The sequence below is a fragment of the Ranitomeya variabilis genome, chromosome 1, assembly GCF_051348905.1.
Source record: "Ranitomeya variabilis isolate aRanVar5 chromosome 1, aRanVar5.hap1, whole genome shotgun sequence".
Taxonomy (NCBI): domain Eukaryota; kingdom Metazoa; phylum Chordata; class Amphibia; order Anura; family Dendrobatidae; genus Ranitomeya; species Ranitomeya variabilis.
In genome coordinates this window covers 214,766,023-214,792,765 of record NC_135232.1, presented here as the reverse complement: position 1 = coordinate 214,792,765, position 26,743 = coordinate 214,766,023, and the positions used below count along the sequence as shown (strand labels likewise).

The following is a 26,743-nucleotide window of genomic DNA, read 5'->3' as shown; positions in this document are numbered from 1 at the left end:
TCGCTACTACAAGTCTATGGGTAAAAATTGCATCCTGCGAGCACATTTGCAGGATCCGTTTTTTTCCACCGGATCGTTTTTTTCCCGCTGGATCCGTTTTTTTCCACCGGATCTGTTTTTTTCTGCCGGATCAGCTTTTTTCTCATAGAGTTGTATTAGCGCCAAATTGCACCTGATGGCCACATGTTTCATCCGTTTTTTGCTGGATCCGTCATTGTGCGTTCTTTCGCCGGACAGAAAAACCGTTCCTCTGTATGTGTTTTCCATCTGGCGGAAACAGCTTTTTTGATGGATCCTGCAAAAAATGGATGAAATGTTTGGCCATCAGGCGCAATCTGGCGCTAATACAACTCTATGAGAAAAAAACGGATCTGGTGGAAAAAAACAGATCCGGCGGGAAAAAAACGATCCGGTGGAAAAAAACGGATCTGGCGGAAAAAAACGATCCGGTGGAAAAAAACGGATCCTGCAAATTTGCTCGCAAGATGCGGTTTTTACCCATAGACTTGTATTAGCGACGGATGGCCACACGTCGCGTCCGTCATGCAACGGATTCGTCATGTTTTGGCGGACCGTCGGCACAAAAAAACGTTCAAATGAACTTTTTTTGGCCGTCACGCCCGCCATTTTCTACCGCGCATGCGCGGCAGAAACTTCGCCCCCTCCTCCCCGGACTTCAGAATGGGCAGCAGATGCGTTGAAAAACTGCATTCGCTGCCCACGTTGTGCACAAATTTCACAATGTGCATCGGTACATCGGCCCAACGCATAGCGACGGACTCGTACCGACGCAAGTATGAAAGAGGCCCTAATGAGCGTTGAATAAAAAAAAAAAAAGCGGAAAAAAACGGCGTGGGCTCCCGCGCAATTTTCTGCGCCAGAGGGGGAAAGCCGACAGCCGGGGACCAACATCTGTAGCCTGCTATGAATATCAGCCCGCAGCTGTCTGCGTAGCCTTTACTGGCTATTAAAATAGGGGAACCCCCCCAAAAAATGACGTGGGGTCACCCTATATTTTATAGCCAGAAAGGCTACGCAGACAGCTGCGGGCTGATATTCATAGCCTAGAGAGGGGCCATGGATATTGGCCCCCCCGGCTACAAATACCAGTCCGCAGCCGCCCCAGAAATGGCGCATCTGTAAGATGCCGCACAGACCCTGCATGCCGCACAGAGACCCTGCATGCCGCACAGAGACTCCGCACGCCGCACAGAGACTCCGCACGCCGCACAGTTACTACGCACGCCACACAGAGACCCCCCGCATGCCACAGAGACCCCCCGCACGCCGCACAGAGACACGCCGCACGCTGCACAGAGACACGCCGCACAGAGACACCCCGCACGCCGCACACACACCCCGCACGCCGCATAGAGACCCCGCATGCCACACAGAGACACCCCGAACGCCGCACAGAGACCCCGCACGCCACACAGACTCCCCGCACACCGCACAGACACACCCTGCATGCCGCGCACGCCGCACAAAGACACACCGCACAGAGACACCCCGCACATTGCACAGAGACCCTGCATGCCGCATAGAGCCCCGGCACACACGCAGAGAGCCCCACGGTCATGCACAGACACCGCCCGCACACACGCAGTCTCCACCCACGCACCGCCCACACTTCATTATACTGCATAATTTCACTATAGGAACTTCCGATTCCGATTTCCGATATCGCAAAAATATCGGAACTCGGTATCGGAATTCCGATACAGCGAATATCGGCCGATACCCGATATTTGCAGTATCGGAATGCTCAACACTAGTCATAAGTATTCAGACCCTTTGCTCAGTATTGAGTAGAAGCACCCTTTTGAACTAGTACAGCCTTGAATCGTCTTGGGAATGATGCAACAAGTTTTTCACACCTGGATTTGGGGATCCTCTGCCATTCTTCCTTGCAGATCCTCTCCAGTTCCATCAGGTTGGAAGGGTAACGTTGTCAGACATCCATTTTCAGGTCTCTCCAGAGATGCTCAATTGGGTTTAGGTCAGGGCTCTGGCTGGGCCAGTCAAAAATGGTCACAGAGTTGTTCTGAAGCCACTCCTTTGTTATTTTAGCTGTGTGCTTAGGGTCATTGTCTTGTTAGAAGGTGAACCTTCGGCTAAATCTGAGGTCCAGAGCACTCTGGAAGAGGTTTTCACCCAGGATATCTCTGTACTTGAGAGTATCATCTCTATGCTAATGACACCCAATTATACACTTCTTCCCCAACATCACCCCTACCCTAATTCAAAATACCAAGGATTGTCTGTCTGCTGTCTCTAACATCATGTCCTCCCTCTACCTGAAACGAAATCTCTCCAAAACGGAACTTCTTGTGTTTCTCCCTTCTACTAACCTCACTCTACCCAACATCGAAATTACCCTGGAGGGTTCAACCATAACTCCCAAGCAGCATGCCCGCTGTCTTGGGGTCATATTCGACTCTGAACTTTCCTTTACTCCCTATATCCGATCACTCACTCGCTCTTGTCACCTGCATCTTAAAAACATCTCCAGAATCCGACCTTTTCTCACCGTTGAAACTGCTAAGACTCTTACTGTCGCTCTTATTCATTCTCTTCTGGACTACTGCAACTCTCTTCTAATCGGTCTCCCTCTTACCAAACTTTCTCCTCTCCAATCCATCTTGAATGCTGCAGCCAGTCATATTTCTGTCCAGCCGCTTCACCGATGCCTCCATCTTGTGCCAGTCATTACACTGGCTACCTATTCACTACAGGGTCCAGTATAAACTCATCTCTCTCACCCAGAAAGCTCTCCACAGTTCTGCACTGCCTTATATCTCCTCTTTCATCTCTGTCTATCGCCCTACACGTGCCCTCCATTCTACAAACGACCTAAGACTAACATCCCCTGTAATCCGAACCTCACACCTCCGTCTCCAAGACTTCTCTCGTGCTGCGCCAGCTCTCTGGAATGCACTTCCCCAGACGATCAGACTGATACCTAGCCCCGACCTATTCAAGCGAGCTTTAAAAACCCATCTCTTCAAACAAGCCTACCACATCAACTACTCAGTAAACTAACTTTGCCCTGTTCCCTCCCTCCAAATATTACTCTGAATCTGCACCCTACTATTCATCTGTCTCCACACCCTCCATGCACACGATTAACTGCACTTGATACTTGACTATTGCACTTAAACACATGGGCTGATGACCGGATCATGCAGCTTTGTATGAAAATCCCTATGTATTATAATTACCAGACCTGAAATAACAAGCACTTTTCACCTATTGTGTCCCCTCATTTTCTTGTAGATTGTAAGCTTGCGAGCAGGGACCTCACTCCTAATGTCACTGTTTAAATTGTCTTAACTCGTACTGAATTTATTGGTTGTACATTTCCCCGCTTAATTGTAAAGTGCTGCGGAATATGTTGGCGCTATATAAATAAAAATTATTATTATTATTATTATTATTACTTGGCCGCATTCACATTTTCTTCAATGACAACCAGTCATCCTGTCCCTGCAACTTAAAAACACCTCCATAGCATGATGCTGCCACCACCATGTTTCACTATTGGGATTGTATTGGGTAGGTGATGAGCAGTGCCTGGTTTTCTCCACACATACCGCTTAGAATTATCACCAAAAAGGTATATCTTCGTCTCATCAGACCAGAGAATCTTATTTCTCATAGTCTGGGAGTCCTTCATGTTTTTTTTTTTTTAGCAAACTCTATGCGGGCTTTCATATGTCTTGCACTGAGGAGAGGCTTCCATCTGGCCACTCTGCCATAAAGGCCTGACTGGTGGGGGGCTGCAGTGATAGTTGACTTTGTGCAACTTTCTCCCATCTCCTTACTGCATCTCTGTAGCTCAGCCACAGTGATCTTGGGGTTCTTCTTTACCTCTCTCACCAAAGCTCTTCTCCCACGATTGCTCAGTTTGGCTGGACGGCCAGGTCTAGGAAGACTTCTGGTGGTCCCAAACTTCTTCCATTTAAGGATTATGGAGGCCACTGTGCTCTTAGGAGCCTTGAGTACTGCACAAATTCTGTTGCAACCATGGCCAGATCTGTACCTTGCCAGAATTCTGTTTCTGAGCTCCTTGGCCAGTTTGTCTGACCTCCTCATTCTCATTTGTTCTGACATGCACGGTGAGCTGTGAGGTCTTATATAGACAGGTGTGTGCCTTTACAAATAAAGTCCTATCAGTTTAATTAAACACAGCTGGACTCCAATGAAGGAGTAGAACTATCTCATGGAGGATCACAAGGAAATGGACAGCATGTGACTTAAATGAGTGTTTGAGCAAAGGGTCTGAATTAGTGATGAGCGAGTGTACTCATTGCTTGGGTTTTCCCGAGCATGCTTGGATAGTCTCCGAGTATTTGTTTGTGTTCGGAGATTTGGTTTTCATTGCGGCAGCTGAATAATTTACAGCTACTACCCAGCCTGATTACATGTGGGGATTCCCTAGCAACCCCCATATCCACTCAGCCTGGCTAGTAGCTGTAAATCATTCAGCTGTGGCGATGAAAACTAAATCTCCGAACACTAATAAATACTCGGAGACCACCCGAGCATGCTCTTGAAAACCCGAGCAACGTGTATACTTGCTCATCACTAGTCTGAGTGCTTATGACCATGTGATACTTCAGTTTTTCCTTTTTATTAAATTTGCAAAAATTTCTACATTTCTGTTTTGTTTTTTTTTTCAGTCAAAGTGGGGTGCAGAGTGTACATTAATGTGAAAAAAAGAACTTTTTTGAATTTACCAAATGGCTGCAATGAAAGAGTTAAAAATTTAAAGGGGTATGAATACTTACCATACCTTATTAGACTGTGTTGTAGTTTCAATTCAATCAGTGTGTTATCAGTAAGATATTAACACTTCCTGACTAGGTGTCACTTGCACAGCAGTCCATCTAATCTGGGCAACACGGCAACACCACCCCCACCACTGATTAGCAGCTTGCTGACAATGTACACAAGAAGCTGCTAATCAGGGGTGTGGGTGGGCTAATACAAATGCTCACACAACCCTCACCATTTTGATCACTGCTACATCTACAGTGGGTATTGAAAGTATTCATATCCCTTTAAATTTTTCACTCTATTTCATTGAGGCCATTTGGTAATAATAATAATAAATTAGCAAAAATTACTAAATTTCATTTTTAAGATGGGGTGCAGAGTGTATATTAATGAGAAAAAAAATGTAACTTTTTTGAATTTACCAAATGGCCGTAATGAGAGTGAAAAATGTAAAGGGGTCTGAATACTTTCCGTACCCACTGTACTGCAGATAGAATAGGGAGTCTGTCAAAACTATACCAAGCAGTCCAGTAAATGATACATCCCTGTAATCACGCTCTCTTTTCATTCATTATGCTGCTCTCAGATTACATAGTAAAAACCTGCTGACATATTCCCTTTAAACCACTGAGAAGTCAAGTGAATATCATTTAGTATCTCATAACAATGGCACCCGTAAAGCGGTAAGATTTATTAGGACCCAAGAAAACATTGGCAAGCATAAGAATCTGGGTGACAGAAGAGGGCTATACTATTATGGCTAGACAATTGGTTCAGATTATTCAGATTATTCCTAAAACATCTAGTGGGCTATACCCAATATGCAGTTAGTATCTACTAAAAGTGAGTTGAGCAACAGTAAAAAATAAACTGGATACAAGATCATGGGTACTCAAGACTCATTGATCTGTACTGGAGATGAAGGCTAGACTGGTTTCACACATCCCTGAAAAGCAGAAAATGCTCTGATCAGAAGACATGGCCTGTCCACCTAAGAAGCAATTGGCTCCGGTTAGGAGACCCAGTAGCTGGATGTAACCAGTTTAGTTAATCTGGCCCAATCTCACAGAAAGTTAACTGTAACATAGACTACTTAAAAGTTAAATATACTCTGTCAACACAGTATGACTTTTCAAATCAAGTAAAGGCGCTTGGTACATCATGACATGGCCAACAATTAACTGCATCTTCCCACTTGCTTATTTCTCTATCTCCACCCCTCCCCTTCTTTGATTGATGGCTGTGGCTTGCTAGAGCAAAGATAGATGGAAAACAAAACTTAGTAATGGAGAGGCGTCTATAAGTCACCTATCCATTACTAATCCTATAGTTATATGGTAAATAAAGACACAGCAAAAATAAAGTCCTTTATTAGAAATAAAACAAACTACACTTTTCCTTTTTTATTTAAAAATAACAAACACAGTTATACTCACCAAACGCCTATTCCACCAAAGCCCTCATTCTCCTGTAATTAAACAAAACTAAAAAACAATAATATTCCTCACCTGTCAGTCGTTCTGTTTCACGTCGTAATCCGTGTCTGGGCGAAAAACAATTTTCAACCTTGACGGTGCCAAAATGCAACAATCCAGGCTGAGAACCACTGGTGACTGAACGGCTGCAAGTGCAGCCTCAGTGACCGGCGGTGACATCGTTGAGGTTACCTCCGGTCACAGAGGCTGCAATCCCAGCCAGGCTGAAGTGCCATAATGTCGGTGAGATCCCCTCTAGCATCGTGAGAGTTTTTCTTTTCAGTATGACAAACACCTGGTATTTGAGCAGCTGAACCCGAACAGTAACACTGACTTCCTGATGAAGTCCGTGTTCGTTGTCCATGCCCAAACAGTTGGTGTTCGATATGGATACCAAACTTTGCTGTTCGGGTTCGCCCATCTCTAACAGAGAGCCTGTACTTGGTTTGGACAGTCAGTCTGAGACAACAAGTACAGGTGCTTGGTGCAACCTTGGTGGGGTCAAACAATTCAATGCAATTTCCCACGTACTTGTTTTCCCTCTATCTTCACCCCCTTGATTTTGATTCACAGCTCTGGTTTTATGAAGACACAGATGGATAGAGAAAAATGGAAAACGAGTAGTTTGGAAGATGTACTGAACTGTTTGGCTTGCCAAGGGTGTTCCAAGTGCCAATACTTGGTTTGAACAGTCATTCTGTGATGACAGATTCTCTTTAATATTAGCTTTGATAGAAATGTGTCAGAAAACACCGTGCATCAAAGCTTGCTACTTATGGCGCTGTATAGCTGCAATCTGGTCAGAAGGCCCATGCTTACCCCTGTCCACCACTAAAAAATGCTAGAAAATTATTTAATTAGTGGGCTAGAAATCTTGTGAAATCTTGTGTAATATTTAGTAACGCTATAGATAAGATTGATCTAAAGACAAGCCATTTGTCAGTCTACTCCTGTGTAACATATTGACCAGATGACCTTGATGAAGAGAAGCTAAGTTATCAGAGGTTAAAATAAAATGTATGAATTTTTGTGGGGTTTTTTTGTCACCTATGTAAACTAAATCTAACCAAACTCTGCATTTTATGTATGCCATACTATATACATCCCTATCACATACAATTAAGTAATTCTGTAATGTAATGCTTGCTGAGAGATAAAACAAACGAAGATTATCTGAAGAAATAACATTCTTGATTACAGGAGTCTTATTTAATAACCTGCCTGGAGCTCACAGAATAATCTTCTGAAAATCAAATTGTTTGATTATTGCTTCTGACATCTCACAAACATTACAATGATCATTATTCGTCTACAGCACTACCACACAGGACAAGGAGTGGGTAAAAAAAACCCCCTAAAACCTAAAAATGTAATTTCTGTTATCAGATTTACTCATTAACGTGACACTAGATACAGTAAATTGAGTCCTTAATTCCATTAAAGTATCTATTGCAAGGAAAAGTACAGTATTGCCAGGCCATTGTGATTATCTGTTTGCAGTATATGCTGATTTTTATTTATTTATTTAGTTAATTTTTTTAAGATAAAAAATGTTTTCAAAATTGGATGGAGCCATTAAACTCAATTTTCAAAAGATCTGCTCATTCCTACAAAGAATGTATTCATGTTTCTTCTTTTCTGCATTACTTTGCCACAACTTCAGACAGTGATGGGTCTTTAGGCAATCTACTCTGATTCTAAAGGCAGATGAATGTAAATGGATATATTTTTTATTTAAGGACAATCCAACATTTTGACAGTTCCTGGAAACTGCTCCAGTGTTCAGTAATGTTTGCTCTCTTAAGATCAAATTCAGTATGTTTACTTTAAAGTTAAGTTTACAGGTAATTTGATGTGTTGACTTAGGCTATGTTCACATCTGCTTCAGAAAAGCAATATATAGGGTCATGCTGCATTTCCTTGCTCTGTCATAGAAAACTTACAAGAAAACACTAAATTAGCAGAGTGATGCCTAAATACTAAGGATTTATGAGGTTCCTAGTGGTATGCCATTACTTCCAAATAGAAATACAAGACATTGGGTCATGATTATGTAAATGAGACTCCATGCATGCTATGCTATTATGATTCTGTACAAATGTGGTGCCCTAGGGTCCTGGTCATCACAGTAGCATTGCTTTCCTCATGGGGAGAGTGATGTTACATTTGGAGGCAAGAAGGGATAACTGTAACCAGGTAACACAAGCATGCAACACATTCACACTCCAGGCCACCAGGGGGAGCTTTTGATCCTATTTACTAGGATTACTAGTTTAGGAGGGAAAGGTCAGAGCAGTTCTTGCCAGGAAACAGACTGGATCAGTCTGAGGCAGAAGAGGGTTTACGGAGCTGTGTAGCTGCTGTGGGAAGTTATACCATCTAGCTGCCATAACATCACCCCAGTGGACCCCTTAAAGCAGCGTCGGTCCCCACTGACCGAATACCACAGGTGGCATCATGAACATAAACTTTATTCCCTGTTAAAGACCTTTCCCCTTTTACATGGGCGCCCAGGGCCACAGACCGGGTCGCCACTGTGACATCCCCCTGTGAAACGCAGGACCCTGTACCGAGTACCCCACGGCCCTGGCAGGGCGACTCACAAACTCTTTACATCCATATAAGTGTTTGGGGCCCTGTTGTAACTGCTGACCTCTGATTTCAACTAAAGTCAACCAACAAATTTCTTGTTTTCCTTTTAAATATGAAAAAAATGTATATTCCGTTACATAACTTATTATAGATTTGTTCTTCTTAAAGGCAGTGCTCTGTAATACAGTAAGTCACTGTTCATACATCAAAAGCCTGGTGCTCCATAATATGGAGCCACAAACACCATACGTGAACAGGAAAAAAAAAAGATGGAAAGAGAGCTTGGATATATTTTGAGTATATGTCAAAATAAGACGTTAAAGGGTTGACCATAACACCCATCAATGCAACCAGCATTTTGGTAGCAAGAAATTAAGTTCCAAAAGCAAAACAAAAACAAATTTATTTGCACATGGAAGTTTTCGTTTGTGGGTGATACACTATTAATTCAATGCTGCCCTATTTTATTGTGCCTTTGATTAGCACTGTCATGTAGGAATAGCTTTTATCTATCAGTGGTTGACTTAAGATATTATTTGCTTTGTGCGTACTACAGCTCAAGAAATGTATGGTATGTTTAATTGTGCTTGTCTGCCACAATAAAACTTTTCTGTTTGTTTTCGTAGGTGCCAGACGAGCCAACATGGGCCCAAATGCTAGACCTGCTCAGCCTGCAAGTCAGAGTGTACAGTCTGCTCAGCAAGGTATATACTCTCCAGATATATTGCCTTCACATAACAGACTGAAATCATACAAAAACGTGTCTGTCAATGAATGAGCTTCATCTGGTCAAGTGCATAGAGCTGAAGACCATATTTACTGGGCATGGACAATGCTTCCAACTGGAATATCCCTCTAGTTATAGCCCATATTGAAGCGTTAATGAGTGATTACTTACAGTATATCAGTTAAAGCACTCTAAAATTGGAACGCACAACCGGGGGGCCCATGTGGCCTGCAATGTCATCCTGTATGGACCCCAAAAATAAAGACCCCAAAAATGCTTATCCGACAGGATAATTATATGTGAGTAGTAAAGATGTGTGATTATACTCAGGTGAGAATTATTATTATTATTATTATTTATTTATATAGCACCATTAATTCCATGGTGCTGTACATGAGAAAGGGGTTACATACAGAGTTATAGAAATCATTTACAGTAAACAGGTTTACAGTGACACACTGGTACAGAGGGGAGAGGACCCTGTCCTTGCGGACTTACATTCTATGGGATAGTGGGGAAGAGACAGAAGGTAGGGGTGAGGCGGCGGCGGCTCTGGCGGTGGTGAGGCGGCTGCTCGGTTATTGCAGGCTGTAGACTTTCCTGAAGAGATGGGTTTTCAGGTTCCGTCTGAAGGATCCGAGGGTGGAATAAACTCTATTCGAATAGTACAACAAAAATTGCCAAGATTTTTTGTAATTTTTTTCCACGCAGATTCAGCTGAATAGCGGCTGCCATGGAATAAAAAAAAGGAATGTGTGCTCTATAGGAGTTTTTTACCATTTTAATCGATCGGACACCTAATTCGAAGTATTTTATGCGGTTTTAGATGTGGATTTAGGAGCAAAATCTATTTCTAAATCCTTTCTAAAAAAAACCCCAAAAAACTCATACTATTACAGTTGTTGGTAAGTAGAATTTACGCTTATCAGACATTTATGGTAATACTAGATGGAGGCCTGATGCTATCGCATCGGGAGGGCGGTAATGTCATGATGGGGGTAGGCATGCAGCACTGTTGTTGACTAATGGCATCCTGTGATAATCTAATGACTTTTGCATCAGGGGACTCATGTGCTTTACGCCTACGCTTATATGCATTGTTTTTGTCCCAGCGATGCTGTTGCTCTTCAAGAGTCTCATTTGCCCTTTGTTGTCTTCGACGTTGTGCCTTTGCTGCTTTCCTTTCATTGCCATTGGCGTACTTTTTAGGGGGAGCCATGTTGGCATTGATATTTGCTTTTTAAAGGGGTTTTCCCATGAACAAAAGTTAATTTTAAAAATTGTCTGTGTCTGACCGTGTACAGAGCATACCACAGCTCCTGGGCAGGGGGGGGGGGAGCAAAAGACAATACTGACATTACAGCAGGAGATCGCAGTGGATACATTTTGTGAGGTAAAATATTTTTTTTAAAACAGTCAGTGAATTATTTTACCTCACAAAATGAATCCACTGTGATCCCCTGCTGTAATGTCTTTTGCTTCCTCCCCTGCCCAGGAGATGTGGTATGTTCCGCACACTGTCAGACACAGACAATTTTTAAAATGATCTTTCTTTTGTGGGAAAACCCCTTTAATGTGACCGGCTTCCTCTGCCTGTAGACACGTCATGAATCTGCCGCCGGGATCAGCCGAATGATTCTGCACCTGAACTTAATTTGCACAGGCGCAGTAAATCAGACCGCCGCCATCTCTGTGTAGACAGATAGCAATGGTCACATTAAAACTGCTTATGCACTCCTCCTCTACAAAGATGGCGGCGGTCAGTGAATCATTCGGCTGATCCCGACGGCATGGTCATGACTGTGTTCCACTGGTGGTACCGCGCAAGAGGCTGTGGGAGTGTGAGAGTGTGAGGTGTGTACGGCATATAGAGTGTGTGTGTGTGCTGCGACAGTGTTCCGCTGGTGGTACCGTGCAATAGGTTGGTACCAGCAGCAGTTTCCATATTGAGACACCCATCACTTGGGTGTCTCAATATGGCGGTTGGTTTACTTCCTCCGCTTGGAATTCTGGGATATGGTGACATCTGGACAGGACAGGAAATGAAAACATTACAAGGCAATTCTATAAATAGATAACTTTTTGATGTATCATAAATGTCACAGAAAGTAAAAATTTAAGTTTTGGTGTGGCCCTTGGGATTGTTTCAGTATGACAAATATGACTCTCGAACCAAAACATGTGTGACCCTGCTCTAAAAGATTATTTGCAAAGGGTTTGCTTGATATCTTTACTATATTTCCTCCATGTGTATCCTTGCTTGCTAATTGCAATGTAAATATCATCAGTTCAAATCTTAAAGGGAATTTGTCAGCAGACTTTTGCTATTTAATTTGAAAGAAGCATAATATAGGGCCTGAGACCCTGATTCCAGGGTTGTCACTTATTAGGCTGTGTGGTGTAGTTTCAATACAATAAGTGTTTTATCTGCAGAAGATTATCCCTGGTTGACTAGGTCTTGTGCAAGCCAGTCCAGCTAATCTTTGTAACTCTGCTCCCACCACTGATTGGCAGCTTGCTGACATTGTACAGTGTACAGAGAGCTCAGCATTCAGACCACTGCTAGATCTACAGCAGAACCGAATTTCTACGAAAACTGCATCGAGCAGCCCAGTAAGTGACACCTCTCTGGAATCAGGGTCTCTGTCCCTACATTATATGCTCTCAGATTACATGGCAAAAAGCATACTTTAAAATTGCTTACATATTTTGATTAACAGCTCCTCCAGCAAGTGGCAGATCAGCACCAAGGCCAGCTCCAGCCACCAGATTTCCTGACGGGCAAGGTATTGATTCATTATTTCTGCACATTCAGTCATCATAGGAAATGTTAACTAGCTTTTTGTATAATTATAATAAGGGCACTGAAAGTTACCATATTTATTGGCTAAATATGTAATATACAATAAACTTAAACTGTAACCGTCATTTTAGAACACCTAAAAATAAGCAACTTTTTAATAGATCTCATCAGAAAAATCTGCTTTTTTTTCTGCCAAAATTCATAATTTATTATGAAATTCTCAATTCTGAGGTAAAATCTGTATTCAATGAAGACCCTTTCCCATTACTGAGAGAGCGCAGTTGGTGCTCATAAGATTCTATGTAGATGGGAAGTGGGAGGAGCTGTCTCTAGCTCCTCCCTCCTCCATTTACATGCAATTGTATCCATAGCAACCGTTATCTCCTATTTCAGTAATGTCTTCACTGAATACAGATTTTACCTCAGAATTGAGACTTTCGTTAATGAATGATGAATTCTGGCAGCGAAAGAAGCAGACTTTTCTGATGAGATCTATTACAAAGTTGCTTATTTTCATTTGTATTATTCAATTTTGAAATATAAATTTAAAATACAGTTACTCTTTAAGACGATTTTTCAACAAATTTTACATGTTGAACTGGAAACAAGGTGCAATAATGGCGGCAGAGCGGAATAAAATATATTTTTTTTAATTTTGCCTCTCCATTAATAATCAAAGTATTTGCCATAATAATGAGTTAACTTTTCTTAAGCCAAGTGGGTGTTATCCGATAGCAACTCATGCAGAGAAGGAGTACACCCCCAGTGAAATGTACCTATTAACACCTACTTGGACATAACTAAAGTTAACTCAATAAGTGCCACTACTTTGATTGCAAATTTCTCTGCAATTCAAAGGTAAAACCACTCCCCCCTCCAAAAAACCAAAAATTTTATTCCATTCTGTTGCCGTTATAACATGGTGTGTCCAGTTCATCGTGTCCGGTTTTAATAAAGTTCCTCTTTAAATGCGCAATACATTAATACGCTCAAATAGAGTTTTTCTATAATTAATTTCAATGTATTCTATTGCTAGCACGTGGTGGATGTTACAGAAGCCTCTCGATTGCTTAAAGCAGTACTCCAGAATTTTTTTTATTTCAGCGCTGGAGTGGTGCTACTAATCTAAGTGCCCTGCCTCCAGTCTTATACTTACCCGCTTCCGTATTTACCTGTTTTTGGCACTGCTCATGGCCATCTCCCGGCAGCATCTGCACTCGGCAGTGTTCGGCCTTTTCTGGCAGTGTTCGTGCGGTGACGTCACCACAAGAACACTGCCTGAAAAAGCCAAAGACTGCCGAGTACAGTGAATACTACCAGCAGTTAATTAGTGGCCCTTGAAGCAGATGTGGTTGGGAGACAGCGGGATGGGAGGACGAGTCACTGGACAGGTAAGTATAATTATAATATTTATTATTAATTTTCTACTTTTTTTTTTTTTTACAGCTCCCCGTCCCCATCCCATATATGTAAAGTCCGAGTTCGGGGTTTGGACGCAAGTTCGTGTCATATCTGGCCCCGAACTCAAACTTTACAAAAGAAGTCTGGTGAACCCGCCGATCCCGAGCATCGGAGAGTTCGCCCATCACTACTCGTGACGGTTTCCAGTGGTTTGTGACCTGCCGGATTGCTCAAGTGGGTTGCTTGGTGATCTGGAAGTCACTACTTAATGTAAGTCTGTGAGAGCCAGAATGAGCCTCTCATAGATTTACCAGAGAGCTTGTGGCCATTACCGCAAAAGTTGTGGTCACAAGATGACACCAGGGGACCAGAGTGGTGGAAACAACTGAAGACGGTGGCTGGTAAGTATAATACTAGAGTCAGGGAACTTGGATTAGTTGCACCACTCCAGCGCTAAGATACAAAAAACACTGGAGTGGTGCTTTTAAAGTTTTTCATATGACTTACAACTAGGTAACAATAATGATTATGAATATACTGCACTTTACTCTCTCCATAGGTGGTCCTACTGCCTCTCAACCGCCTGAACAATCATATCCATCTGCAACATCTAGGGAAGATAAACCCAGTGGATTCACAGCACAAGGTGTTAGAGAGGACAGACCCCTTCGTCAAACTTTATCATATTCTGCTGCTGTGCCGTCAGCAGTCACAGCGGCTCCTGTCCGGCAGACACAACCACAGGATGAAGAAGAGGAGGAAGCTAACAGCTATGATTCTGATGAAGCAAGTGAGTTCTGAGGAAGGGTTTGAGATATTGAAGATCAAGAATAACAATGAAAGTAAATACATATGGACCATACTAATCAAAGAGATTCATATTAATAACAGCTAAAAAGTTTAACCACTCTGAGGTTCTATAGAGAAGACGGGCATTACCGATAATCAATGTGTTATGTTTAGAAAAAAATGATCATAATATTATAAAGTACAGTATATATTCCATGGAGTACTGCTCTTTTGTCAAGCCACACGTATTACTTCATACCCTGTGCCCTGGCAAAAAAAAATTTATTTATGTGGCCCAGTTTGTTATGACACCGAAATCTTAAACTAAATTCTGTTCTATTTTTTTTAGTATTTTTTTTCCTTGACATATAATTGTAGAAATATACAGTATAAATGTACAATATTGTTAGAATTTCTTCACATTTTTTGGGGGGTGCTATTTCCATTTAATTAGTGTCATTATGGAAAGATCAACAAATTGCTGGAGAGATGAACAATGAGTTCTAATGATCTGCTGTTTCCATTCCATGTAATAAAAGCAAAGCAGAAAATCCATATGCTAAACAAACATTTTACAATAGCTGGAGCAGCATAATCCGTGTTTTGTAGGGAAATACCATGCTTAGTGTTTTCTAGAGTTACTTTAAGAATCAGATGTTTCACTGATTTTCTTCTTCTTCCTGAGAACAGGTGCTGAAGATGACAAACTGTTTGTTAATGGGCCAGAAAGAATTTGGCTCATTTTCCACTCATTCCATTCACAAAGAGCTCTGTAGCATTTGAGAAATAAAAGAAAAGCAGATTTCTGAAAGCCGTTTCCATATGTGTAAACTTATGCAAATCCCAAATCCCATCTGCCTCTCTCTCTGAGATATATATATATATATATATATATATATATATATATATATATATATATATATATATATATATATATATACAGTTAGGTCCATATATATTTGGACAGAGACAAAATTTTTCTAGTTTTGGTTATAGACATTACCACAATGAATTTTAAACAAAACAATTCAGATGTAGTTGAAGCTCAGACTTTCAGCTTTCATTTGAGGGTATCCACATTAAAATTGGATGAAGGGTTTAGGAATTCCAGCTCCTTAACATGTGCCACCCTGTTTTTAAAGGGACCATAAGTAATTGGACAATTGACTCCAAGGCTATTTCATGGACAGGTGTGGGCAATCCCTTCGTTATGCCATTCTAAATTAAGCAGATTAAAGGCCTGGAGTTGATTTGAGGTGTGGTGCTTGCATTTGGAAGGTTTTGTTATGAAGTAAACATGCGGTCAAAGGAGCTCTCCATGCAGGTGAAACAAGCCATCCTTAAGCTGCGAAAACAGAAAAAACCCATCCGAGAAATTGCTACAATATTAGGAGTGGCAAAATCTACAGTTTGGTACATCCTGAGAAAGATGGTGAACTCATCAATGCAAAAAGACCTGGGCGCCCACAGAAGACAACAGTGGTGGATGATCGCAGAATAATCTCCATGGTGAAGAGAAACCCCTTCACAACAGCCAAGCAAGTTAACAACTCTCTCCAGGAGGTAGGTGTATCAATATCCAAATCTACCATAAAGAGAAGACTGCATGAAAGTAAATACAGAGGGTTCACTGCAGGGTGCAAGCCACTCATAAGCATCAAGAATAAAAAAAACTAGACAGGACTTTGCTAAAAAACATCTAAAAAAGCCAGCACAGTTCTGGAAGAACATTCTTTGGACAGATGAAACCAAGATCAACCTCTACCAGAATGATGGAAAGAGAAAAGTATGGCGAAGGCGTGGTGCAGCTCAAGATCCAAAGCACACCACATCATCTGTAAAACACGTCGGAGGCAGTATGATGGCTTGGGCATGCATGGCTGCCAGTGGCACTGGGTCACTAGTGTTTATTGATGATGTGATACAGGACAGAAGCAGCCGAATGAATTCTGAGGTATTCAGAGACATACTGTGTGCTCAGATCCAGCCAAATGCAGCCAAACTGATTGGTCGTCGTTTCATACTACAGATGGACAATGACCCAACATAAAGCCAAAGCAGCCCAGGAGTTTATTAAAGCAAAGAAGTGGAATATTCTGGAATGGCCAAATCAGTCACCTGATCTCAACCCAATTGAGCATGCATTTCACTTGTTAAAGACTAAACTTCAGACAGAAAGGCCCACAAACAAACAGCAACTGAAAACCACCACAGTGAAGGCCTGGCAGAGCATCATAAAGGAGGAGACACAGCGTCTGGTGATGTCCATGAGTTCAAGACTTCAGGCAGTCATTGCCAACAAAGGGTTTTCAACCAAGTACTAAAAATGAGCATTTTATGTAAAATTATTGAATCTGTCCAATAACTTTTGGTCCCTTTAAAAACAGGGTGGCACATGTTAAGGAGCTGAAACTCCTAAACCCTTCATCCAATTTTAATGTGGGTACCCTCAAATGAAAGCTAAAAGTCTGAACTTCAACTGCATCTGAATTGTTTTGTCTAAAATTCATTGTGGTAATGTCTATAACCAAAACTGGAAAAATGTTGTCTCTGTCCAAATATATATGGACCTAACTGTATATATGTATGTATATATATATATATATATATATATATATATATATATATATATATATATATATATATATATATATATATATATATATATATATATATTTCAACTGTGAGAGACAAAATTTTGATTTTTACATAATTTTATTTACATTTTATTTCATGAAATAAGTAATTGATACAATAGAAAAGCAGAGCATCTTCAATGCTCTTTGGAGTTTGGAGAGAAGGAGGTTGTTGGCCAAAATCTCGAGATACATGACCCCATTCATCTTCTCTTTAATATTGTGCAATTGTCCTGTCACCTTTGCAGAAAAACACCCCAAAAGTAGGATGTTTCTTCGACCATTCTTCCTTCACGGTTGGGGCTTTTCTTGGGGTTGTATACGGCGAGTGGAGTTGGTACCAAAAAGTTCTATTTTGGTCTCATCTGACCACATGACCTTCTCCAATGCCTCCTCTAGATCATCCAGATGGTCATTAGTGAACTTCAAACGGGCTTGGACATGTGCTGGCAGGACCTTAGTGCTATGCAGGATTGTAATACATAATGACATAGTGTGTTACGAACGGTAATGTTTGAGACCATGGTTCCAGCTCTCTTCAGGATATTGACCAGGTTCTCCTGTGTAGTTCTTTGCTGATTTCTGACCTTTCTCAGAATAATCCTTACTCCATGAGGCGAGATTTTGCATGGAGCCCCAGAGCGAGGAAGATTGATGGTCATCTTGTGTTCCTTCCATTCTCTAATAATTGTGGCAACAGTTGCCTTCTAACCAAGCTGCTTGTCTATTGTCCTGTAGCACATGCCAGCTTTGTGCAGGTCTACAATTTTGTCCTTGGTATCCTTAGACAGCTCTTTGGTCTTAGCCATGATGAAGAGACTGGAGTGTGATTGATTGTGTGTGGACAGGTATCTTTTATAGAGGTAATGAGTTAAAACAGGTGCAATTAATACAGGTAATGAGTGTGTGGCACCCCAGGAGTTCGGGTACCAGAGTGATGCTGCCTTCCTCTCAGGGAGGGTAGCGCCATGCCTGGAGACAAGTGGGATCCCTTTGGCAGGTAAATCCTAAACACAACATATTCTAACTCAAGGCCAGAAGGGGGAGCTCAGAACCCTGTTTTATTGGAACCTCCCTGATTTCCATCCTCGTCTGGAGCAGGAGTTAGTTCAGTCTGTAGCAGATAGTGAAGGGAGAGGAGTGATTAAGAGCTCAGGGGGTGGCTGCAATTGAGCCTCCTGTGAGCCAGAGCACAGAAACTGGGCACCAGAAGCCCAAGGTTGTGGATATCTGTAAGGTCCACAGCAGAGCCGGAGGGAATAGGACTATATGTAAATTGCCCATACCATACCTGAGATAAAGCAGCAGTTAGAGCCTGGAGTCACAGAGTAAAAGACCCCAAGAGAACAGCTCCTAAAGGAGTACTTTGCCAGAAAACCACAGGTAGCAAGGTACCAGAAACCCAAAGCATAGAGGAAGGCTCCCAACCTGACCTGCCAAGGGAGATTACTACTTGTTTCCAGGCTGCCTGGACTCCTTCTGTACCCGTGCCTGGTATCCTGGACTGTGGACTGCTCCTACCAGTAAACCAGGTAAAGACTTAACAACTGTGTTCTCCACTTATTTGCCGGCATACCCCCTCCTTGCCATATACTTAGGGAGCCCTGGGGACCTGGCTTCACCTGTGGCAAGCATAACCATCTTGCTGCAACAAAATCACCCCAGAGGACCCCTTTAAGCAGCGTCTTTCCCACTGACCGAGAACCACAGGTGGCGTCACAAATAGACATTATTACCAATTTCCCTTTAAAGACCCGGTACCGAGTACCACACTGCCCAGATGTGCGACTCAAGTGCAGAGTAGGAAAGCTTTTGAAGAAAAACTAACAGGTCTGTGAGAGCCAGAATTCTTGCTAGTTGGTAGTTTATCATATACTTATTGCATGCAATAAATTTCAATTTCATTATTTAAAAATCATACGTTGTGGATTTGTTTGGTTTTTTTTTAGATTTTGTCTCTCACAGTTGAAGTGTACCTACGATAAAAATTAAAGAACTCTCCATTCTTTGTAGGTGGGAAAACTTGCAAGATCGGCAGTGTATCAAATACTTATTTTCCCCACTGTGTGTGTGTGTGTGTGTGTGTGTGTATATATATGCAGTGTGGAAAAAAGTATTTAGTCAGCCACCAGTTGTGCAAGCTATTGCAAGTTCTCCCACTTAAAAAGATGAGAGAGGCATGTAATTGACATCATAGGTAGATCACAACTATGAGAGTTAAAATGAGTAAAACAAATCCAGAAAATCACCTTGTCTGATTTGGCAAGATTTATTTTGCAAATTTTGGTGGAAAATAAGTATTTGGTCATTAACAAAAGTTCATCTCAATATTTTGTTATATATATATATACTTTGTTGGCAATGACCGAGGTCAAACATTTCCTGTAAGTCTTCACAAGGTTGGCACACATTGTTGGATGCAACTCAGTTTTGTTTCTACCAAACAGTTCTACTTTGGTTTCATCAGGCCATATAACATTCTTCCATTACTCTTCTGGAAAATCCAAATGCTCTCTAGCAAACTTCAGATGGGCCCAGACATGTACTGGCTTAAGCAGGGGGACACGTCTAGCACTGCAGGATCTGAGTCCCTGGTGGCGTAGTGTGTTACTGATGGTAGGCTTTGCTACTGTGGCCCCAGCTCTATGCAGGTCATTCAACAGGTCTCCCTGTTTTTGCTCACCGTTCTTATGATCATTTTGACCCCATGGGGTGAGATCTTGCATGGAGCCCCAGATCGAGGGAGATAAGTAGTCTTGTAAGTCTTCCATTTGGTCTAGGCCTGGAAGTGTGTGGGTGTATATATAATATATATATTACATGTGTGATTTAAAATGCACAAAATAACAAGTCATTTTCCTTGTCATTTGTATAGCTACATTGGGAGCTTTGGAGTTCAGTCTTTTATATGACCAAGCCAATAACTCTCTTCAGTGTACCATCATAAAAGCTAAGGTAAGTACTTAGAGAACGAAAGTTAAGGGGTTATTTTTGTGCTGCTCACTTCAATGTCATGAGTTAAGCGACATCATTGATATCAACACATGCTGCACTTAAGGAGATCCTTGCCAATTGGCAGGTATCACGCACCTATCCAATTTTAATGAATAGCATAAGTGTTAGATAACTATCTATGTATCTATAGACGTTATGTCACTTTTACTATTCACCTTTCAAGTCAGCAGTATCAATTGGCCGGTGTCTATTCAGGAAAGGTGCATGATTCTTGCCAAATTTGTACTGATATCAGTCACATCCCAATGCGAAATGAAGTAGCACCGGACTAACCCTGTAAGTATATGGACACTAATGATGTTGAACCCTCTATACTAGGCCAAAAAAAATCATATTTATGGTTATTGGTGTTGTGAATTATGTGGAGTAGAGTCACTAGAAAGTTTCTATTTTTTGTTCTTAAAAATAAAAAAAAGTTCACATTTTTTGGACATGCCAGATGGTATATTTGGCCAGTGTAACCTGTGGATAACATATTAGCGTATAAACCAACTATGCTGCATTCACTAATTCATTTTAGATATTAAATATGTTAAAATCTGAAAACTCTCCTGACATTATTATAACTTTTATCTACCTTCTTAGGAAACAATTAACCGATTGTGTCACCTGAATCCAGGTTGACTTAGTCCATAAAGGGACTAATTTGCCCTATAAATCCATGATTAAATAAATCAAGATATCTACTATATAATTGTCTAAGGGTCACTTCCGTGTTCCTGTCTGTCCTTCTGTCACGGAAATCCCAAGTCGCTGATTGGTCGCGGCAAAACAGCCATGACCAATCAGCGACGGGCACAGTCCGGTGGCAAAATGGCCGCTCCTTACTCCCCGCAGTCAGTGCCCGCTCCATACTCCCCTCCACTCAGCGCTCACACAAGGTTAATGCCAGCAGTAACGGACAGCGCTATGCCGCAGTGTAACGCACTCCGTTACTGCTGCTATTAACCCTGTGTGACCAACTTTTTACTATTGATGCTGCCTATGCGGCATCAATAGTAAAAAGATCTAATGTTAAAAATAATTAAAAAAATAAAAAATCGTTATATACTCACTGTCCGTCGGCCCCTCGGATCAGGAACAGGCCTTTCCCGCTCCTCGCGATGCTCCGGTGACCGCTCCATGCATTGCGATCTTGCGAGATGATGACGTAGCGGTCTCGCGAGACTGCTACATCATCATCTCGCGAGATTGCAATGCACTCTTGGGACCGGAGCACGCCAGGAGCGTCGGTAACGGCTTCACCTGCATCCGGAGGCCAACGGAAGGTGAGTATATAACTATTTTTTATTTTATTTTTTTTTTTAACAGGGATATGATGCCCACATTGCTATATACTGAGCGAGCTGTGCAATATACTATGTGGGCTGTGCTATATACTGCATGGCTGTGCAATATACTACGTGGGCTGGGCAATATATTACGTGGCTGTGCAATATACTATGTGGGCTATGCAATATACTACATGGCTGTGCAATATACTATGTGGGCTGTGCTATGTACTGCATGGGCTGTGCTATATACTGCGTGGGCTGTGCAATATACTACATGGGCTGTGCAATATACTACATGGGCTGGGCAATGTACTACGTGGGCTGTGCAATATACTGCCCGGGCTGTGCAATATAATACGTGGGCTGTGCAATATACTACTTGGGCTGTGCAACATACTACGTGGGCTTTGCAATATACTACATGGCCTGTGCAGTGTACTACGTGGGCTGTGCAATATACTACGTGGGCTGTGCAATATACTACGTGGGCTGTGCAATATACTACGTGGGCTGTGCAATATACTATGAGGGCTGTGCAATATACTACATGGGCTGTGCAATATACTACGTGGGCTGGGCAATATACTACGTGGCCTGTGCAATGTACTATGTGGGCTGTGCAATATACTGCGTGGGCTGTGCAATATACTACGAGGGCTGTGCAATATACTGCGTGGGCTGTGCAATATGCTACGAGGGCTGTGCAATATACTACATGGGCTGGGCAATATTCTACATGGGCTGTGCAATGAACTACGTGGGCTATGCAATATACTATGTGGGCTGTGCAACATACTACGTGGTCTGTGCAATATACTACGTGGCCTGTGCAGTGTACTACGTGGGCTGTGCAATATACTACGTGGGCTGTGCAATATACTACATGGGCTGTGCAATGTACTACATGGACTGTGCAATGTGCTATGTGGGCTGTGCAATATACTATGTGGCCTTTGCAATATACTACATGGCCTGTGTTATACACTACATGGCCTGTGTTATACATTATGTGGGCTGTGTTATACACTACGTGGGCTGTGTTATATACTGCGTGCGTGGGCTGTTATATACTACGTGAGCTGTGTTATATGCTACGTGGGCTGTTATACACTATGTGGGCTGTTATACACTATGTGGGCTGTTATACACTCCGTGGGCTGTGCTATATACTCCGTGGGCTGTGCTATATACTCCGTGGGCTGTGCTATATACGATGTGGCTGTGCTATATACGATGTGGCTGTGCTATATACTATGTGGCTGTGCTATATACTATGTGGCTGTGCTATATACTATGTGGCTGTGCTATATACTATGTGGCTGTGCAATATACTACGTGGCTGTGCTATTTACTATGTGGGCTGTTATATACTACATGGCCGGCCACGAACAATCAGCGACAGGCGCAGTCCGGCTGCGAATTGGTGCGGGATTTGAACCACGCTTCGCTAATTGGACGCAGCCGGCCGAATCCTGTGTATTCAATGTATTATTCTAAAATCTTCATAAATAAACTACATACATATTCTAGAATACCCGATGCGTTAGAATCGGGCTACCATCTAGTCTACTATATAATTGTCTAAGGGGTACTTCAGTCTGTCTGTCCTTCTGTCTGTCTGTCTGTCACGGATATTTATTGGTCGCGGCCTCTATCTGTCATGGAAATCCAACTCGCTGATTGGTTGCGGCAAAACAGCCATGACAAATCAGCGTTGGGCACAGTCCGGCGCCAAAATGGCCGCTCCTTCCTCCCCGCAGTCAGTGCCCGCTCCATAATCCCCTCCAGTCAGCGCTCACACAGGGTTAATGGCAGCGCTAATGGACCGCGTTATGCCGTGGTGTAACACACTCCATTAACGCTGCTATTAACCCTTTGTGACCAAATTTTTACTATTGATGCTGCCTATGCAGCATCACTAGCAAAAAGATCTAATGTTAAAAGTAATAAAAAAATAAAAAATCATTATATACTCACCTTCCGCCACCTTTCCAGCTCCTCGCGACGCTCCGGTGACTGCTCCATGCAAGCGGCAGGTTCCGGTGCCAAGGATGGTATGCGAGAAGGACCTGTGTTGTGATTTTGCTTTTTGCTCCCTCTAGTGGTCATTAGTGATTTGACTCTGGAGCTTCTGTCTTTTCCTATATCCTCACCTGGGCCGTTAGTTCAGGGGCGTTGCTATATAAGCTCCCTGGACCTTCAGTTCAATGCCTGGCATCGTTGAAATCAGAGCTAATCTGTTGTGCTCTTGTCCTATGATCCTGGATCCTGTATTTCAAGCTAAGTCTGCTTCCTTGCTTTTTGCTTTTGTTTTGTTTGGTATTTTTGTCCAGCTTGTTCCAATCTGTATCCTGACCTTTGCTGGAAGCTCTAGGGGGCTGGTGTTCTCCCCCCGGACCGTTAGACGGTTCGGGGGTTCTTGAATCTCCAGCGTGGATTTTTATAGGGTTTTTTGTTGACCAGATAAGTTATCTTGCTATATTCTGCTATTAGTAAGCTGGCCTCTCTTTGCTGAACCTGGTTCATTTCTGTGTTTGTCATTTCCTCTTACCTCACCGTTATTATTTGTGGGGGGCTTGTATCTTGCTTTGGGGTCCCTTTCTCTGGAGGCAAGAGAGGTCTTTGTTTTCTTCTCCTAGGGGTAGTTAGATTCTCCGGCTGGCTCGAGTCATCTAGCGATCACCGTAGGCATGATCCCCGGCTACTTCTAGTGTTGGCGTTAGGAGTAGCTATTTGGTCAACCCAGTTACCACAGCCCTATGAGCTGGATTTTTGAATCTCGCAGACTGACACGTTCCTCTGAGACCCTGTCCACTGGGGTCATAACAGACCTGCCATGATGTCAGGGTCATGTGACCAAGACGTCATCACAGGTCCTGCGCTCATACCAACCCTGGGACCGGAAGCTGCCGCGTGCACCGCACACAGGGCCAGGACTTCAACGGGCCTTCGGAAGGTGAGTATATGTTTATTTTTTATTTTAAGTCTGTATACTATGTGGCTCTGTGCAATATACTACGTGGCTGGGCAATATACTACGTGGCTGGGCAATATACTACATGGCTGGGCAATATAGTACGTGGCTGGGCAATATAGTACGTGGCTGGGCAATATAGTATGTGGCTGGGCAATATACTACGTGACTGGGCAATATACTACGTGGTTGGCCAATATACTACGTGGCTGTGCTATATACTACGTGGGCTGTGCTATATACTACGTGGGCTGTCCTATATACTACGTGGGCTGTGCTATATACTACGTGGCTGGGCAATATACTACGTGGCTGGGCAATATACTACATGGCTGGCCAATATACTACGTGGACATGCATATTCTAGAATACCTGATGCGTTAGAATCGGGCCACCATCTAATAAATATATATATCAATTCTATTATCTAAGTTAACAAATCTGAATATAGGAAGCCTTGATCTTTGTAGATGGCATTACAGAATGTCTCTGCTATAATTCCGCAGCAAGATACATAAATCAATGCAGGAAAGCCATTTAGGTGTAACTAATACAGCATTGGGTGTGTAGCCACTAGGGAAATGTTTCCCTAAAGGCAGCGCCAGCTATAGTTAGAAGAAATCTTTTCAACCGTAGAGGCAGCATTAATATAAACTATATGCTATGGCTCCATTGAGTCGCTATAATCTGAGTGGAAAAATAAAGCTGATACCTGCTGCTGATGGATTGGGACCAGCTCCTTTGCTTTGGCCATGCCCATGATATATAATTATAGGGTTTAACATAAAAATGAAAATATACAACAAGTTGCACCAACAAATTTTAGGAGGAATAAAAGAGGAATGGCACAAAGAGAAATCAAAGGAGTTGATCGGTCCATTTTAAGGCATTGACCAATATGTATTCCGATTACATTACCTGTATCTGCTTTATCACCTACATTGTTATAAACCCTTTTTATACCATTATATTAAATTGTGAAGTCATGTATATAATGATATTCATAGCATAGTGTGCAATCATATAATCGACTTTGTGTTGGTATGTACAAACTGATATTATAAAAGAACATTAGTGTGGCCAATAGTTCCAGATTGGTATTTCTTTTTTGGACACAGTTAAGTTTTATTCCTGTTTGCTGTTTTCAGTTTATGCCATTTCATTATTAATAGTAATATATATTTAATAACATGGGGTCTGTTTTTTTTGCATTGCTTTAAATTGACTTAAGGAGTCAAACATCTTATGTTCAAACTGAAAACTCATATATGAATCATACAGATGAATTGCCATATTAAAGGGAATCAGCTGGATTTCACCTCCCAAACTATTCACAGTTAGAGATTTCACTGACAAGTCCAGCAATACTTTTACATACCAGTCCATCCATCTATTAGTGAGAAATCAGCATTTGAATTGATATGGAAATAAAGCTGAAGAGCTTTAGTCCTGGCTCGTGTTGAGCATTTCTATACCGCAAGTACTGGGTATCGGCCAATATTTGCTGTATCGGAATTCTGATACCGAGTTCCGATATTTTTGTGATATCGGAAATCGGAATTGGAAGTTCCCAGTGTATGGTTCCCAGGGTCTGGAGGAGAGGAGATTCTCCATCAGGCCCTGGGATCCATATTCATGTAAAAAATAAAGAATTAAAATAAAAAATATGGATATACTCACCCCTCCGGCGGCCCCTGGACCTTAGCGATGTAACCGGCAGCCTCCGTTCCTAAGAATGCAGTGAGTTTAGGACCTGCGATGACGTCGCGGCTTGTGATTGGTCGCGTGAGCGGTCACATAAGCGGTCACGTGACCAATCACAAGCCGCGACGTCATCGAAGGTCCTTCACTCCTCATTCTTAGGAACGGAGGCTGCCGGTTACATCGCTAAGGTCCAGGGGCCGCCGGAGGGGTGAGTGTATCCATATTTTTTATTTTACTTCTTTATTTTTTACATGAATATGGATCCCAGGGCCTGAAGGAGAATTTCCTCTCCTTCAGACCCTGGGAACCATCCAGGATAGCTTCCGATACTTGTGTCCCATTGACTTGCATTGGTATCGGGTATCGGTATCGGCGATATCCGATATTTTTTGTATATTGGCCGATTCCATCCGATACCGATACCTTTGAGTATCGGAAGGTATCGCTCAACACTAGTCCTGGCTGAAAGTATTGGCACCCTTGAAATTGTTCCAGAAAATTAAGTATTTCTTCCAGAAAATTATTGCAATTACACATGATTTGCTATACACATGTTAATATCCTTTTCATATAT

The 26,743-nt window shown here is 42.2% G+C and overlaps 1 protein-coding gene across 4 annotated transcripts in view; it reads left to right on the top strand.

Annotated features, from left to right (window-relative positions):
• Positions 1-26,743, top strand: part of RPH3A (rabphilin 3A) — a 450,823-nt gene that overhangs the window by 351,742 nt on the left and 72,338 nt on the right. For all 4 annotated transcript variants that reach the window (XM_077292456.1, XM_077292446.1, XM_077292453.1 and 1 more), the window contains 4 exons: positions 9,473-9,550; positions 12,294-12,359; positions 14,337-14,567; positions 20,078-20,157. In XM_077292456.1, coding sequence (XP_077148571.1) covers positions 9,473-9,550; positions 12,294-12,359; positions 14,337-14,567; positions 20,078-20,157 — 455 coding nt within the window. The remainder of the gene's footprint in view (positions 1-9,472; positions 9,551-12,293; positions 12,360-14,336; positions 14,568-20,077; positions 20,158-26,743) is intronic.